The sequence below is a fragment of the Pan paniscus genome, chromosome 1, assembly GCF_029289425.2.
Source record: "Pan paniscus chromosome 1, NHGRI_mPanPan1-v2.0_pri, whole genome shotgun sequence".
Classification (NCBI taxonomy): domain Eukaryota; kingdom Metazoa; phylum Chordata; class Mammalia; order Primates; family Hominidae; genus Pan; species Pan paniscus.
The window spans coordinates 7,447,225-7,460,783 of NC_073249.2; the positions used below are offsets into that span (position 1 = coordinate 7,447,225).

At 37.8% G+C, this 13,559-nt stretch overlaps 1 protein-coding gene and 1 long non-coding RNA gene across 5 annotated transcripts in view; one reads left to right on the plus strand and one right to left on the minus strand.

Annotated features, from left to right (window-relative positions):
- LOC117977605 (uncharacterized) overlaps window positions 1–13,559 on the plus strand; it is a 188,754-nt gene that overhangs the window by 147,761 nt on the left and 27,434 nt on the right. Inside the window, exon 5 of one of the 3 annotated variants that reach the window (XR_010109141.1) lies at window positions 1,101–5,692. The exons of the other annotated variants lie outside the window; for them this stretch is intronic. This is a non-coding gene — a long non-coding RNA (uncharacterized LOC117977605). Of the gene's footprint in view, window positions 1–1,100; window positions 5,693–13,559 lie in introns of those variants that run through there. 3 annotated transcript variants of the gene reach the window in all.
- WDR64 (WD repeat domain 64) overlaps window positions 1–13,559 on the minus strand; it is a 151,341-nt gene that overhangs the window by 103,742 nt on the left and 34,040 nt on the right. For both annotated transcript variants that reach the window (XM_055097208.2, XM_034949821.4), the window contains exon 8: window positions 12,438–12,572. In XM_055097208.2, the coding sequence (XP_054953183.2) occupies window positions 12,438–12,572 (135 nt within the window). The remainder of the gene's footprint in view (window positions 1–12,437; window positions 12,573–13,559) is intronic.

Here is a 13,559-nt window from a genome sequence, read left to right on the forward strand (position 1 = left end):
GGTTAAGCCCAAGCACTCATCATTTCTCTTCTAAAGTAGTATTGTCATATCTTCATCAATTGGTCTCCCTCCTTTGAGCTTGCCCTTCCCCAATCCATTCTCCGCTCTGCTGTTAGGGTGATCTGCTGTCAAAAACATTTTTTTACTCTCTTGTTTAAAGCATTCGATGGCTTCCGATAGCTTTCAGGTTAAAATCCCAACTCTTTGGCATGGTATGCAGGTCTTTTCATGTTTGGATTGTCTAGCCTCATCTTTCCCAACTCTTCTCTCACTCAGTTCTCCAATTATATTGAACCATTTGCAATTTTGAGAACTCACCATCTTCTCTTTCTCTTCCATATCTTTGTGAACACCACTTCTGTATTGTGTCTATTTATCCATTCTGCTACCTCTCAGTTGTTTTGCCTGACTAATTTTTACCAATTCTTCAAAACTCGGCATTTGTGACATCTTCAGGAAGCCTTCCTCAGTTCCCCCCACCCACCCCTACAATCCTATCCTAAGATGTTCTAAGCACTCCTGTCATACCCCTCTCTTACATCTGTATCATGGCACTCACCACCCTCTATGGGAATTCATTCATTTGTTTTCTCCTTCATTACATATGAGGTCGACAACCTAGTCTTATTCATCTTTAAATTCCTAGCACCTAGCACAGTGTCTTAAACTTAGTAATTCATCAATAAGTATTTGCTAAGTAAATACATATTCAGATGGCTGCTGTAGAGTTTCTTCTGGAATTATTTCTGTAGTTTTGCCCAAATAATGGAGTAATCAGAAAGTGAATGTTGCATGTATTGGTAACCCTCACCAATCTTAGTGTCTTATAAAGACACATCTTTCAACATAATTAAGATGCAATAAATAAAAATTGAGGCATGTGATATGGTTTGGCTGTGTCCCCACCCAAATCTCATCTTGAATTGTAGCTCCCATAATCCTCACATGTCATAGGAGGGACCCTGTGGGAGATAATTGTATCATGGGGGCAGTTACCCTCATGCTGTTCTTGGGATAGTGCATGAGTTCTCATGAGATGTGATGGTTTCATAAAGGCCTTTTCCTTCAGTTTTCTCATTCTTCTCTTTCCTGCCACCAAGTGAAGAAGGACGTGTTTGCTTCCCCTTCCACCACGATTGTATGTTTCCTGAACCCTTTGCAGCCCTGCAGAACTGTGAGTCAATTAAACCTCTTTCCTTTATAAATTACCCAGTCTTGGGTATGTCCTTATAGCAGCGGGAGAATGGACTAATACAGCATGAAAAGGGTATCTAACCTATCTTGGAAGAAAGGTGCTGAGGAGCGGTCAGGAAAATTCCTTGGAGTAGGTACCATCTGATCCTTAAAGATTTCTGGAGGTTGGGGGACAGAAAGAAGAGGAAGAATGGGGAGGGTATTTCAGGCTCAAAATATGTACAAAGTTCCAGCATGGGGGTTTCAAGGGAGCAGCAAGCAGTTCAGATTTACAGGAAGCTAAGTACAAGGCAGTGAAGGGCACTGAAGGGGATGAGGTGAGGAGTATGCGGGGGGCTAGATCATGGAAGTGCTGTGGGGAGGGGACAGAGAACTGTGAAAAGTATTGAGATGTTTGGATGTCATCTTCAGGAGAATACCCTGGAAGATTAATGAACAATCGTTTTGACAGGGATAATATTGAGGCAAGAGAGCAGTTGGAGATAAGGGCCAGGAGAGTGAAAGGAATAGAGATAAAGAAGACAGGACAGATTCCATGAGTGGTTATGAGGCAATATGGACAAATTTGGTGATTACTGGTTTGTGGGAATCAAGGAAGAGAAGAGAATCATGTGAGGTGACAGGTTTCCAGCTAGAGTGATGGATGGACCATAGTGCCACCAAGCAAAATACAAAATGCTATGGAAGGTATATATTTTACAGTGGGGGAAGTTAAGCTCAGATATGATCATATGAGTCTGAGGGACTATGAGATATCCAAGTGCAGATATTGAGCAAGAATAAGTCCCAAATTCAAGATAGCTTGGGTTTCATTAGTACATAGGTATCAGTGTATTGAAGAATACAACTATCACCCAAGAAGAGGATAGAATGTAAGAAGAAAAGTTGGCTAAGGACCGGATGCTAGAGAATGCCACCATTAAGAGAAGGCATGAAAAGAAGAATCACAAGAAAAAAGAACCAACAGTAAGATACTGGGAGAGAACTCTGGCTTCCCAGAAACCAGGAGAATAGTTTCAGGGTGGGTGAGATCAGTAAGGCTGAATGTCCTGAGGCTTTCTGATTCCACAGAGTAGATAGGGAAGAAGCTACGTTAGAGAGAATTATGGAGGGAATGAATAACATCAAGGAACTGGAGGCAGTGAATGCAGAGTACTCTTCTAGGAAGTTAAAATAAGAAGGAAAGAAAATGTATAGTGTGATTGTTAGGAGGAAAATGTAGGTCAAAGGAAGGGTTACTCATATCGACAGAGACTTGAGCATTATAGTTTGAAAATAAGAGTTTTAAGCTGGGCATGGTGGCTCCTGCCTGTAGTTCCAGCTAGCCTGTTCGACGCTGGGGGAGTGAGCTATGATTGCACCACTGCACTCCAGTCAGGGTGACACAGTGAGACCCTGTGTCTAAAAATAGAGAAAGAAAATAAGGAGACAGTGGAAGAGCTGAGACAGCAAGATCCTGGAGAAGATGGAAGGAGTTGAGCATAAGGTCACCAATGGAAGGTTTGATACTTTAACCTCTGAAACTAAAAGAAAAGAAGAATAGGTACGGCCAGAGATAATTTTGAAAGGTATGATGCGTTGAAGAATTCCCCTTGAGGCTCCAGGTTTTTCATCATGTAGGAGGACAGGATATCAGTGAAGAGTGAAAGGGGCAGAAGTCTGGAATAGTCACTGGAGAAAATGAGACAGGAAGTAGAGCAAAGGCATGTAAAGGGATTAGGAAACTAGGCTAAGGGCTCTGCTAACAGAAGGGTTGGGGTTCTGCAATCAGATGCAGTGAGCAGATAGGGATGTAAGGCCAAGAAAATGCTGGTGAGATATTATCTAAGATGATTAACCTGGGGTCTAGGTCAATAGGAAGGGAAGAAAGTAGAGGAGAGGGCTGACAAAATTTGAGATAATGAAGAGATCAAGGTGTCAGAGGCATTTGAACCAGAGCAAATCCATCTTGAATAGGGGCTGGGTAAAATAAGGCTGAGATGGGCTGGGTAAAATAAGGCTGAGACCTGCTGGGCTACATTTACAGAAGCTTAGGCATTCTTAGTCACAGGATGAGATAGAAGGTCAGCACAAGATACAGGTCCCAAAGACCTTGCTCATAAAACAGGTTGCAGTAAAGAAGCCGGCCAAATCCCACCAAACCCAAGATGGCCATGAGAGTGACCTCTGGTCATCCTCACTGCTCATTATACGCAAATTATAACGCAGTAGCAGGCTAAGAGACACTCCCACCAGTGCCATGACGGTTTGCAAACACCAGGACAATGACAGGAAGTTACCCTCTATGGTCTAAAAAAGGGAGAAACCCTCAGTTCCAGGAATTGCTCACCCCTCTCCCAGAAAACTCAGAAATAATCCACCCTTTGTTTACCACATAATTAAGGAGTAACTATACGTGTATTCGGTCAAGCAGCCCATGTCGCTGCCTGGCCTATGGAGTAGCCATTCTTTTATTCCTTTACTTTCTTAATGAATTTGCTTTCACTTTACTCTATGGACTCGCCCCAAATTCTTTTTTGTGTGAGGTCCAAGAACCTTTTTTGGGGGTCAGGATCAGGATCCCTTTCCAATAACAAAGATATCTGAGACTTCAGTGAGGTCATTGAGTAGCTGTAGTGGGAGTTAGAGTGTTCAAGAGCTGATAAATAAAAGAGGAGGTCAGAGAAAGGAACTTCTCTGAAGAGAACTTTTTCTGAAAGAAAAAAATCCAGGTGCTGTAAGTTAGGGTCTTATCAGTGTTATTCAGACTAATGCTTTTTTTTTTTTTTTTTTTTTTTCTGATACTGGGTCTCATTCCATTCCGCAGGCTGGAGTACAGTGGTGTGATCATCGCTCACTGCAGCCTCGACCTCCCAGGCTAAAGTGATCCTCCCATCTCAGCCTCCCAAGTAGCTGGGACCACAGGCGCATGCCACCATACCTGGCTAATTTTTAAGTTATTTGTAGTGACAGGGTCTCCCTATGTTGCCCAGGCTGGTCTTGAACTCCTGGGCTCGAGTGGTTCTCCCACCTTGGCCTCCCAAAGTGCTGGGATTACAGGCTTAGCCACTATGTCTGGTCTCAGAATAATGCCTTGATTTCTATTTTATAATCTTAGCATTGGCAATAGGCAATTAAATGCACCAGTATAAAGATACTCTTTAAGAAAGTAGAAATAAGCCACTTCATCCCTCCAAATGCAGACTTGATATGTTTATTGTGGCTGTTATAACATTTCTTGTTAATGAAATCACTGCCAAGTTTATTTTTATAGTCCTCTAAATAAGATTTCTTGTTCTTATCTTTTTAGGCTGGCTGAGAACTATCGTTTATTACTCCGTTTTCTTAACTTCTACTGTGCCTATAATTCTAAACCATTCAACTGATCTTTGATATATCGTGCTTTGCATTGATAATTATCATCCCATGCAATGGTGTGCTAGTAAATGTGTAATATCCAGCTGCAGCCAGGGAAAGCAGGGCGGGTCGACTGATTTTTAGAGTTTGCTGTTTTCCATGCTATAAATATGGTAGCATGGCTGCTTCCAAATTACCAATGTGACATCTCTAAACATGGAGTTAGGAAAAAAAACATATAGTTGTGCGCCATTGTACTGTGTAGTATTTTCTGAGGATATTTTTTTTAAAACCCTCAAGAACATAGACAATGGTAAATTGTAATAAATAAAAAAGAAGTGACGTATTTTGAGTATTTACTGCCTTTGTTCTTTATATAATTGAACTACTAGCTTATATAATTCAATTTTGAATGATGACAGTGATTGTTTGTTTGTTTGTTTGATTGTTTTTGGCTTAGGTTTGACATCCCAAGATGACAATGTTTAACAACAGGCTTGCCTAATTCCTGAAATTTTAACAATCAACTCTCATAAGCTAATATGAACTGACTTCAACATACCACTGACTTTATGTCTGTATTTTTTATCTTACCACTTAAATTTTAAGCATGTAGAGGCAGGGGTCATGGCTTAGATATATTTGTATTGTCCATAGTGCTTATCCCATAGTGACTTACTAAATATTTGTTGGATAACAGATATATTTCTGGACTAAAAGCTATATATGACCTGTATAAGTTTCTAGTTGCTACATTAGTTGCTATAATCACCCTGGTAAATGTGCTGGAAATGTTTGCCCTGGTAAAATGGAGGCTATAGATTTGTGTATCTTGGAAATGAACATGTTTTCTCTGGATGTTGAAGTAGAATATGTCTTCTGTAGGACTACAAGGGCATATCAATCTGCATATGTTTTCACAATGTTCCTTTATGGTTATGAATGTATCACGAATTGCCAGCACAGTATACAATCAAACTGGATATAAACTTGCATCTATTTCTTAATTAAATGTTTCAGAAATGCACTCCTTTAAAATGCAAGAGTATAATCACTAGCAGTTAATTATATTACAGAAACTAAATGAAACTATGCAATTAATTATGCCATATAAATGATATTTGTGAAATCCAATCTGGTGTCAAGAAATGAAACTGTTTTTAATGTGCTGTGAAGGGTTTTTAATTTGTCTCTCAGTGCAATATGTTATACAGCAAAATAAACATTTCGTCCTTTCTAAATGAGTGAAAAAAAGTATCTTTCATGAAGTCTACAATTTTCAAGAAAATCACATCTTAGAAAAAGTCACATCTTAGAGATGTGATATGCTGTTCTTCCATTAAATTTCTAATTCTGTTATTTCATTGTTTAAATTTAAAACCTCAGAATTTAAAGGAATTCTAAGTCTGTATATGCAGAGGCTATTTTTTGTGACTCTTTTTTTTTGTATGAATTTCATTTAAACAGCTCAAGAGCACCTAAAGGACATCATGCATTTTGTTAGGGGGACAGGCTACTTACCATTTTTCCTAGTATTACTTTTAGTTGTTCTCTAAATGTAAAGGTGGGGAAGGAGACCAAGTTCTATAGCTAACAATCAATCTCCTTTCGATTCACCCATTTTTTAGATTAAAAAGCTGAAATTCAGAAAAATTTATTAGGGTTTTGAAAATAAATTTTTAAGAATGGAATTAAATCACCAGAGAAGGGTTATATGTTTTAACCAATCTTTTTTTTAGATAGGTTTATGCTCATCCTTAAGGCTAAATCCGAATAATATGGCTGTTGTTGTTGCAACAAGTCAGATTCTTGTTTGTAGCTCAGCACATTTTTAAACTAGATTTTATTTTTCAGAACAGTTTTAGATTCACAGCAGAACTGAGGGGAAGGCACAGAGATTTCCCACATACTCCCTGTCCCCACACATGCACAGTCTCTCCCGAAATCAAAATCCCACACCACAGTGCTACATTGGTTATAATAATGGACACATGATTATAAACCAAAGTCCATAGTTTACATTAGGGTTCACAATTGGTGTTGTACACTCCATAGGTTTTGATACATGTGTAATGACATTATCCCCCATTACAGTATCATACAAAGTAGTTTCAGTGCCCTAAAATTCTCTATGCTCCCTCCCTCCCCTCAAAGCCCTGGAAACCACTGATCTTTTTACTGTCTCCACAGTTTTACGTTTTCCAGAATGTCATATAATTGGAATCACACAGTATGTAGCCTTTTCAGTTTGGCTTCTTTAACTTAGTAATACGCATTTAAGGGTCCTCCATGTCTTTTTATGGCTTGATAGCTCATTTCCTTTTAGCACTGACTAATATCCCATCATCTGGATTACCAGAGTCTGTGTATCCATTCAGCTACTGAAGATTTCTTTGTTGCCCCCAAGTTTTGGCAATAATGAATAAAGCCGCTATGAACATCCATGTACAGATTTTTGTGTGAATATAAGTTTTCAACTTCTTTGGGTAAATACCAAGTAGTATGACTGCTGGATCATGTAGTAAGGGTATGTTTCATTTTCTTAAGAAACGGTCAAGCGGAATTCTAAAGTCACTGCACCATTTTGCATTCCCATCAGCAATGAATGAGAGTCCCTTTTGCTCCACACCCCACCAGCATTTGGTGGTGTTAGTGTTCTGGATTTTGACAACTCTAATATGTATGTACTGGTATCTTATTTTAATTTACATTTCCTTCATGACTTAAAGTGTTTTGCATCCTTTCTTATGCTTATTTCCCATCTGTATATCTTAGTATTTATTCAGATCTTTTGTTTATTTTTCAATTGGGTTGTTGGTTTACTTATTATAAAGTTGAAATAATTTTTTTGTATATTTTGGATAACAGTCCTTTATCAGATATGTCTTTTGCAAATACTTCCTTCCAGTCTGTGTCTTGTCTTCTCCTTCTCTTGGCAGAGTCTTTTGCAGAGCAGAAGGTTTCAATTTTAATGAAGTACAGCTCATCAATTATTTCTTTGTTCCAGAACCATTTGTTAAAAAGAATATCTTGCTCCATTGTATTCCCTTTGCTCCTTTGTCAAAGATCTGTTGACTATATTTATGTGGGTCTGTTTCTGCTTTGTTGATCTATTTTTTCCATTGTTTTACAATACCGCACTGTCTTTATTACTATAGCTTTATGTCTTGACTTGTCAGTCCTATGATTTGTTTCTTCCTCTTCATTATTGTGATGAATACTCAAGACCTTTTGCTTTTCCATATAAATGTTAAAATGAACTTGTCAAGATTCACAAAATAACTTCCTGAATTTTGGGTGAGATAGCATTGACTCTACATATCAAGTTGGGAAAAACTGGTATCTTGATAATAGTGAGTCTTCTATTCATGAACATGGAATATCTCTTCATTTAATTCCTTGATTTCTTTAATTGGAGTTTTGTGGTTGTCCTCATTTGGATCTTACATATTTTGTTAGACTTATACCTAAGTATTTCATTCTCAAATGCGAATGTAGATGGCATTGTGTTTCTTTTTTTTTTTTTTTTTTCTGAGATGGAGTCTTGCTCTGTTGCCCAGGCTGGAATGCAATGGCGTGATCTCGGCTTACGGCAACCTCTGCCTCCTGGGTTCAAGCAATTCTCCCACCTCAGCCTCCCAAGTAGCTGAGATTATAGGCACCCACCATCATGCCTGGCTAATTTCTGTATTTTTGTAGAGACGGGGTTTCACCATGTTGGCCAGGCTGGTCTTGAACTCCTGAGCACAGGTGATCTGCCCGCCTTGGCCCCCCAAAGTGCTGGGATTACAAGCATGAGCCACTGTGCCCAGCCTATGTTTTTAATTTAAAATGCCACTTGTTAATTGTTAGGATGTAGGAAAGTTATTGACTTGTATATAATAACCTTGTATTGTGCAAACATGCTATACCTGATCTTAGTGGGAAAACTGTCTGTCCAGTACTATAGATGATGTTAACTGGAGGTTTTTTGTAGATGTTTTTTACGAGTTGATGATCCCTCTATTCCTACTTTGCTAAGTGTTTTTATAGTAACTCCTGTTTTCTTTTGATAAGTGTTAGCATGATATATCTTACCCTATCCCTGTACTTTTAATCTATATGTGCCATTATATTTAAAGTGGGTTTCTTATAGACAACATAGAGTTAGGTCTTGTTTTGTGATCACTCTGACAATCTCTGTCTCTTAACTACTGTATTTAGACCATTGACTTTTAAAGTAATTATTGACATAGTTGGATTAATATCTACTATATTTGTTATTGTTTTCTATTAATTGCTGCTTTTCTTTGTTTCTATTTTTGTCTTTTACTCTTTTTCTGCCTTTTGTGTTTTAAAATAAACACTTTACATGATTTCATTTTCTCTATTTTCTTAGAATATAAGTTACACATTTTTTAAAAAACAATTTTTCGTGGTTGACCTATCATTTGCAATATACATTTACAACTAATCCAAGTCCACTTTCAAGTAACACTGTACTACACAGGCAGTACAAGTATATTAAAATAAACAAAAATCCTAATTCCTTCCATTATTTGTATTATTGCTGTCATTTATTTTGCTTACACATAGCAAATATACCGTATATACATACATATATGTTTATATGTGTGTATATTGTGTATATAATTGAATACATTGCTGTCATTATTATTTGAACAAATTATCTGTTAGAAAAGTTAAGAATAACAAAAATAACAATTTTTATTTTACCTTTACTTTTTCTTCCTCTGATGCTGTTCTTTTCTTTATATAGATGCAAGTTTCTGACTTACGGCTTTTCTTTCTCTCTGAAGAACTTCTTTTACCCTTTCTTACCGGGAAAGTTTTGTTTCACCTTCACTTTTAAAGGGTAATTTCACAGTATACAGAATTCTAGGCTGGTAGGTCTTCTAACACTTTAAATATTTCACTCAACTGTTCTTGCTTATGATTTCTGAGGAAAAATCACAAGTAATTCTTGTCTTTGCTTTTTACAGATAAGTTGTTTTTTTCCCCTCTGGCTCATTTCAAGTTTTTTTTTTTTTTTTTTTGACAGTCTCCCTCTGTCGCCCAGGCTGGAGTGCAGTGGTGTGATCTTGGCTCACTACAACCTCCGCCTCCCAGGTTTAAGCAATTCTCCTGCCTCAGCCTCCTGAGTAGCTGGGATTACAGGTGTGCGCCACCATGCCCGGCTAATTTTTGTATTTTTAGTAGAGACGGGGTTTTACCATGTTGGTCAGGCTGATCTCTAACTCCTGACCTTGTGATGCACCCGCCTTGGCCTCCCAAAGTCCTGGGATTACAGGTGTGAGCCACTGCGCCCAGCCAGTTTTTTTCTTTATGTTTACTTTTCTGCTGTTTGAACATGATATGCCAAGGTATAGTTATTTTTTTGGCATTTATCCTTCTTGGTGTTTTCTGATATTACTGGATCTGGGGTTTGGTGTCTCATTTTAATTTGTGGACATTCTTAGTCATTACTTCAAATGTGCCTTTTCTTCCTTTCTCCCTTTCTTCTTCTGGTGTTCTCATCACACATATGTTACACCTTTCACAGTTGCCCACAGTTTTTGGATATCCTATGGTTTTTTTTGTTTTGTTTTGTTTTTTCCGTTTTTTTCCTCTTTGCTTTCTGTTTTTGAATCTGCTATAAATTCTTTCCTCAGCTACATCCGGTATACTAATGAGCCCATCAAAGGTGTTACTCATTTCTATCAGTGTTTTTGATCTTTAGAATTTTTTATTCTTAGAATTTTCATCTCTCTGTTTACAATGCCCGTCTGTTCTCGTCTGCTGCCTGCTTTATCCGAGCCCTTAGCCTGTTAATTGTAGTTGTCTTACATTCCCATTCCGATAATTCCAACCTCCTTGCCGTGTCTGCATCTGATTCTGATGCTTGTTCTGTCTCTTGCAGTTGTAGTTTTTGCCTCATTAATTTTGATGCTCTGTTATTAGGTGCATCCGCGTTAAGGATTGTCAGAGCATCTTTAAGAATTGACCCCTTTATCATTATGTAATGCCCTTCTTTATCCCTGACAATTTTCCTTGCACTGATATCTGTTCTATATAAAACTAGCATAGCTTCTTCTGCTTTCTTTTGATAAGTTTTAGCATAGTATATCTTTCTGCATCTTTTTATTCTTAGCCTATATGTGTCTTTATATTTAAAGTGTGTTTCTCATAGACAGCATATAGTTGGGTCTTGTTTTTTGATCACTCTGACAATCTGTTTTGTGCCTTTTAGTATGCCTTGTAATTTTTTTCTTGATAGCTGGACATGATTTACTGGGTAAAGGGAACTGCTATAAATAGGCCATTAGTAACATGCCGGTAAGCTGTGGGGGAAGGTGAATCCTGTGAGTAAGTCTCCTTCTTTTGATGAGCCTGTGTGTCTGGATTGCGAATTTCACAAGTGCTTGTCAGTCTTCCTCACCCTCCCTCTTAGGTGCGACCAGAGGTTAGAGTGGATGTTTTCCTTCCCTCTGTGAGTTATTCCCTGACAAAGTTCCAATAGCTTAGACTCTGATAACATAGTTTCTCTTGAGGGCAGACCTTGGAAAGAACAACATGTTCTGGCACGTTTCAAAACGGTGCCTTTTCCTTCCCCTCCGCCAGAAGCAAAAGAGAATTTTTCACTGATACTCACTTTAAGAATCTGTTGAACTCCTGGAAGTAAAACTCACAAAAGCATAGGGGCCCCTATGACTGGGCACCCCTGGAATTTTTAACTCTAAAATTGTCCATGCTGAGCACTTGTCCATTACAATTTAGGTTTTCCTGCCCTATACTGGTTATTCAGGGGGTTCCTGCCCGTGAATTTCTGCTCCAGTAAGTTGTGATTCCCAGTGTTTGCCCCTCTATCTCTCCAATGTGGGGGCAACAAAACTGCCTTGTGACCTTACTTCTCTGATGGATCTAAGAAAAATTATTTATTTTTTAGTTTGTTACATTTTTACTTGTTAGGACGGAATGGCAACTTCCAAGCTCTTTACATGCCAGACTGGAAGGCAGCCAGGAGTCTCAATGAGCTTTTCTGAGACATCTTTATTAGGGTATGTAATACCCCAATAGGTACCATAACATTTGCATATCATAAAATTCACTCATTGTAAGGGTACAACTCAATAATTTTTAGTAAATTTAGAGAATTGTGTAACAATCAACAGTTGCCACAATAAGTTTAGAACATTTTCATCACCCCAGAAAGTCCCCTTGTGCCCATGTGGGATCCCTGCTTCTACCACCAGTCCTAGGCAACCACTGATGTACTTTCTGTCTCTATAAATGTGCCCTTTTTTTGATATTACATATAAATGGAATCATACAATATGCAGTCTTTTTGTCTGGTGTCTGTTATTCCGCTTAATGTTTTTGATATTCATTCATGTTGTAGCATACATCTCAATGCAATTTTAAAACCCCAAATTAAGATACAATAATGGTTTTCTAGTTATTAATACATATTTAACCAGATTGAAAATAAGACAATATTCAAATGAACCTTTCTATGAGGATGCCAACTTGTATATTACACATGAAACATGATTACTGGTCTACAGATCATACTCACAAGCTCTTGGTTAGCCAAATGACCTGTAAGAATGATTTTAAAATTATAAAGTTTTACCAACAGAACTATATTTTGAAATATGTTATAGATGCACTCGTACTGATTAATTTCAGTAGATGATAGAAATAAACAACAAATGAGCACAGTTGATGTTAGGACACGTCATGTTCAAATTTGCATAAGTGGCTTCAATTTCTTCCTGAGAAATCTAATTAACCTTCCCAAACAAATGGAATAGTTAATGTCCGATTTTTTTAAAGCCAGTTTGAAAGTTTCAAAGCACGCATGGTTTTATCATTGTAAAAAGCTTGAAATTCACAGACTGTTCATATATATAAATTACTATACTTACAAATTATCCTCGAGTCTCTTCAAGGATTCCAAAACTAATGAATGATTACTGTCTAAAGAGCAGGATCCAAAACAATTTAGGGCTGAAATATATCTAATTTTCATAACCCAGTCATTATGTAGCTTCCTTTTAACACTGGGGATTAAGAAAAGGCAGGGGAGATTTATGTTAGACACACAAACGTATAATATAAGTTTCTATTCAGCAATTTACTTTGACTGTAACTGAATTGTACTAAACCCGAATGTAGAATACAGCCCAATGCATTATAACACCTTTTTTTTTTTTTTTAGATGGAGTCTTGCTCTCTCGCCTAGGCTGGAGTGTGCAGTGGTGCGATCTCGGCTCACTGCAACCTCTGCCTCCTGGGTTCAAGCAATTCTCTTGCCTCAGCCTCCCGAGTAACTGGGATTACAGGTGTGCACCTCCATGCCTGGCTAATTTTGTATTTTTAGTAGAGACGGGGTTTCATAATGTTGGCTAGGCTGGTCTTGAACTCCTGACCTCAGGTGATCTGCCTGCCTCGGCCTCCCAAAGTACTGGGATTACAGGCGTGAGCCATTGCACCTGGCCCACTTTTAACTGTTTATTTATAATCAAGCATACTTAAAATGGAAAAGTAACTTTAAAAGACACGTCAAAATTTGAGCTGTGAATTCAGAATTAAAAGAATAATCTAGAAGAATCCCAATTCAATAATGGCACTATTAATTTTATTTTACTAGAAAATTTCTAATGATCCAAATGGAGCAGTATGCTTCATATTCTTTCATATCTTATTTGAATCAATCCATCTGAAAATATATTTATATTTTCCATTAATACTTTTCAAACTGAAGTACTGGGCAATGTAAAATCTCAGATCACTGGTGAAGCTGGGGATAGAGTGGGGGATAGGGATAATATTCCTTGTCAGACTGTTGGCCATCAGTTCACAAAACATTTGAATGTGGGGCTTAAGGTTACAGACAAAACCTCTGCCTCAAAATTCTGTCTTCATGGTGTTATATTTACCAATATTTAATGGCTTATTTGTCTCCTCATTCCCATCTATTGAACACCTACTGCATCCCAGGTACTAAGGACACAAGGATGATTAAGGTAAAAATTCTTGTCACCAAG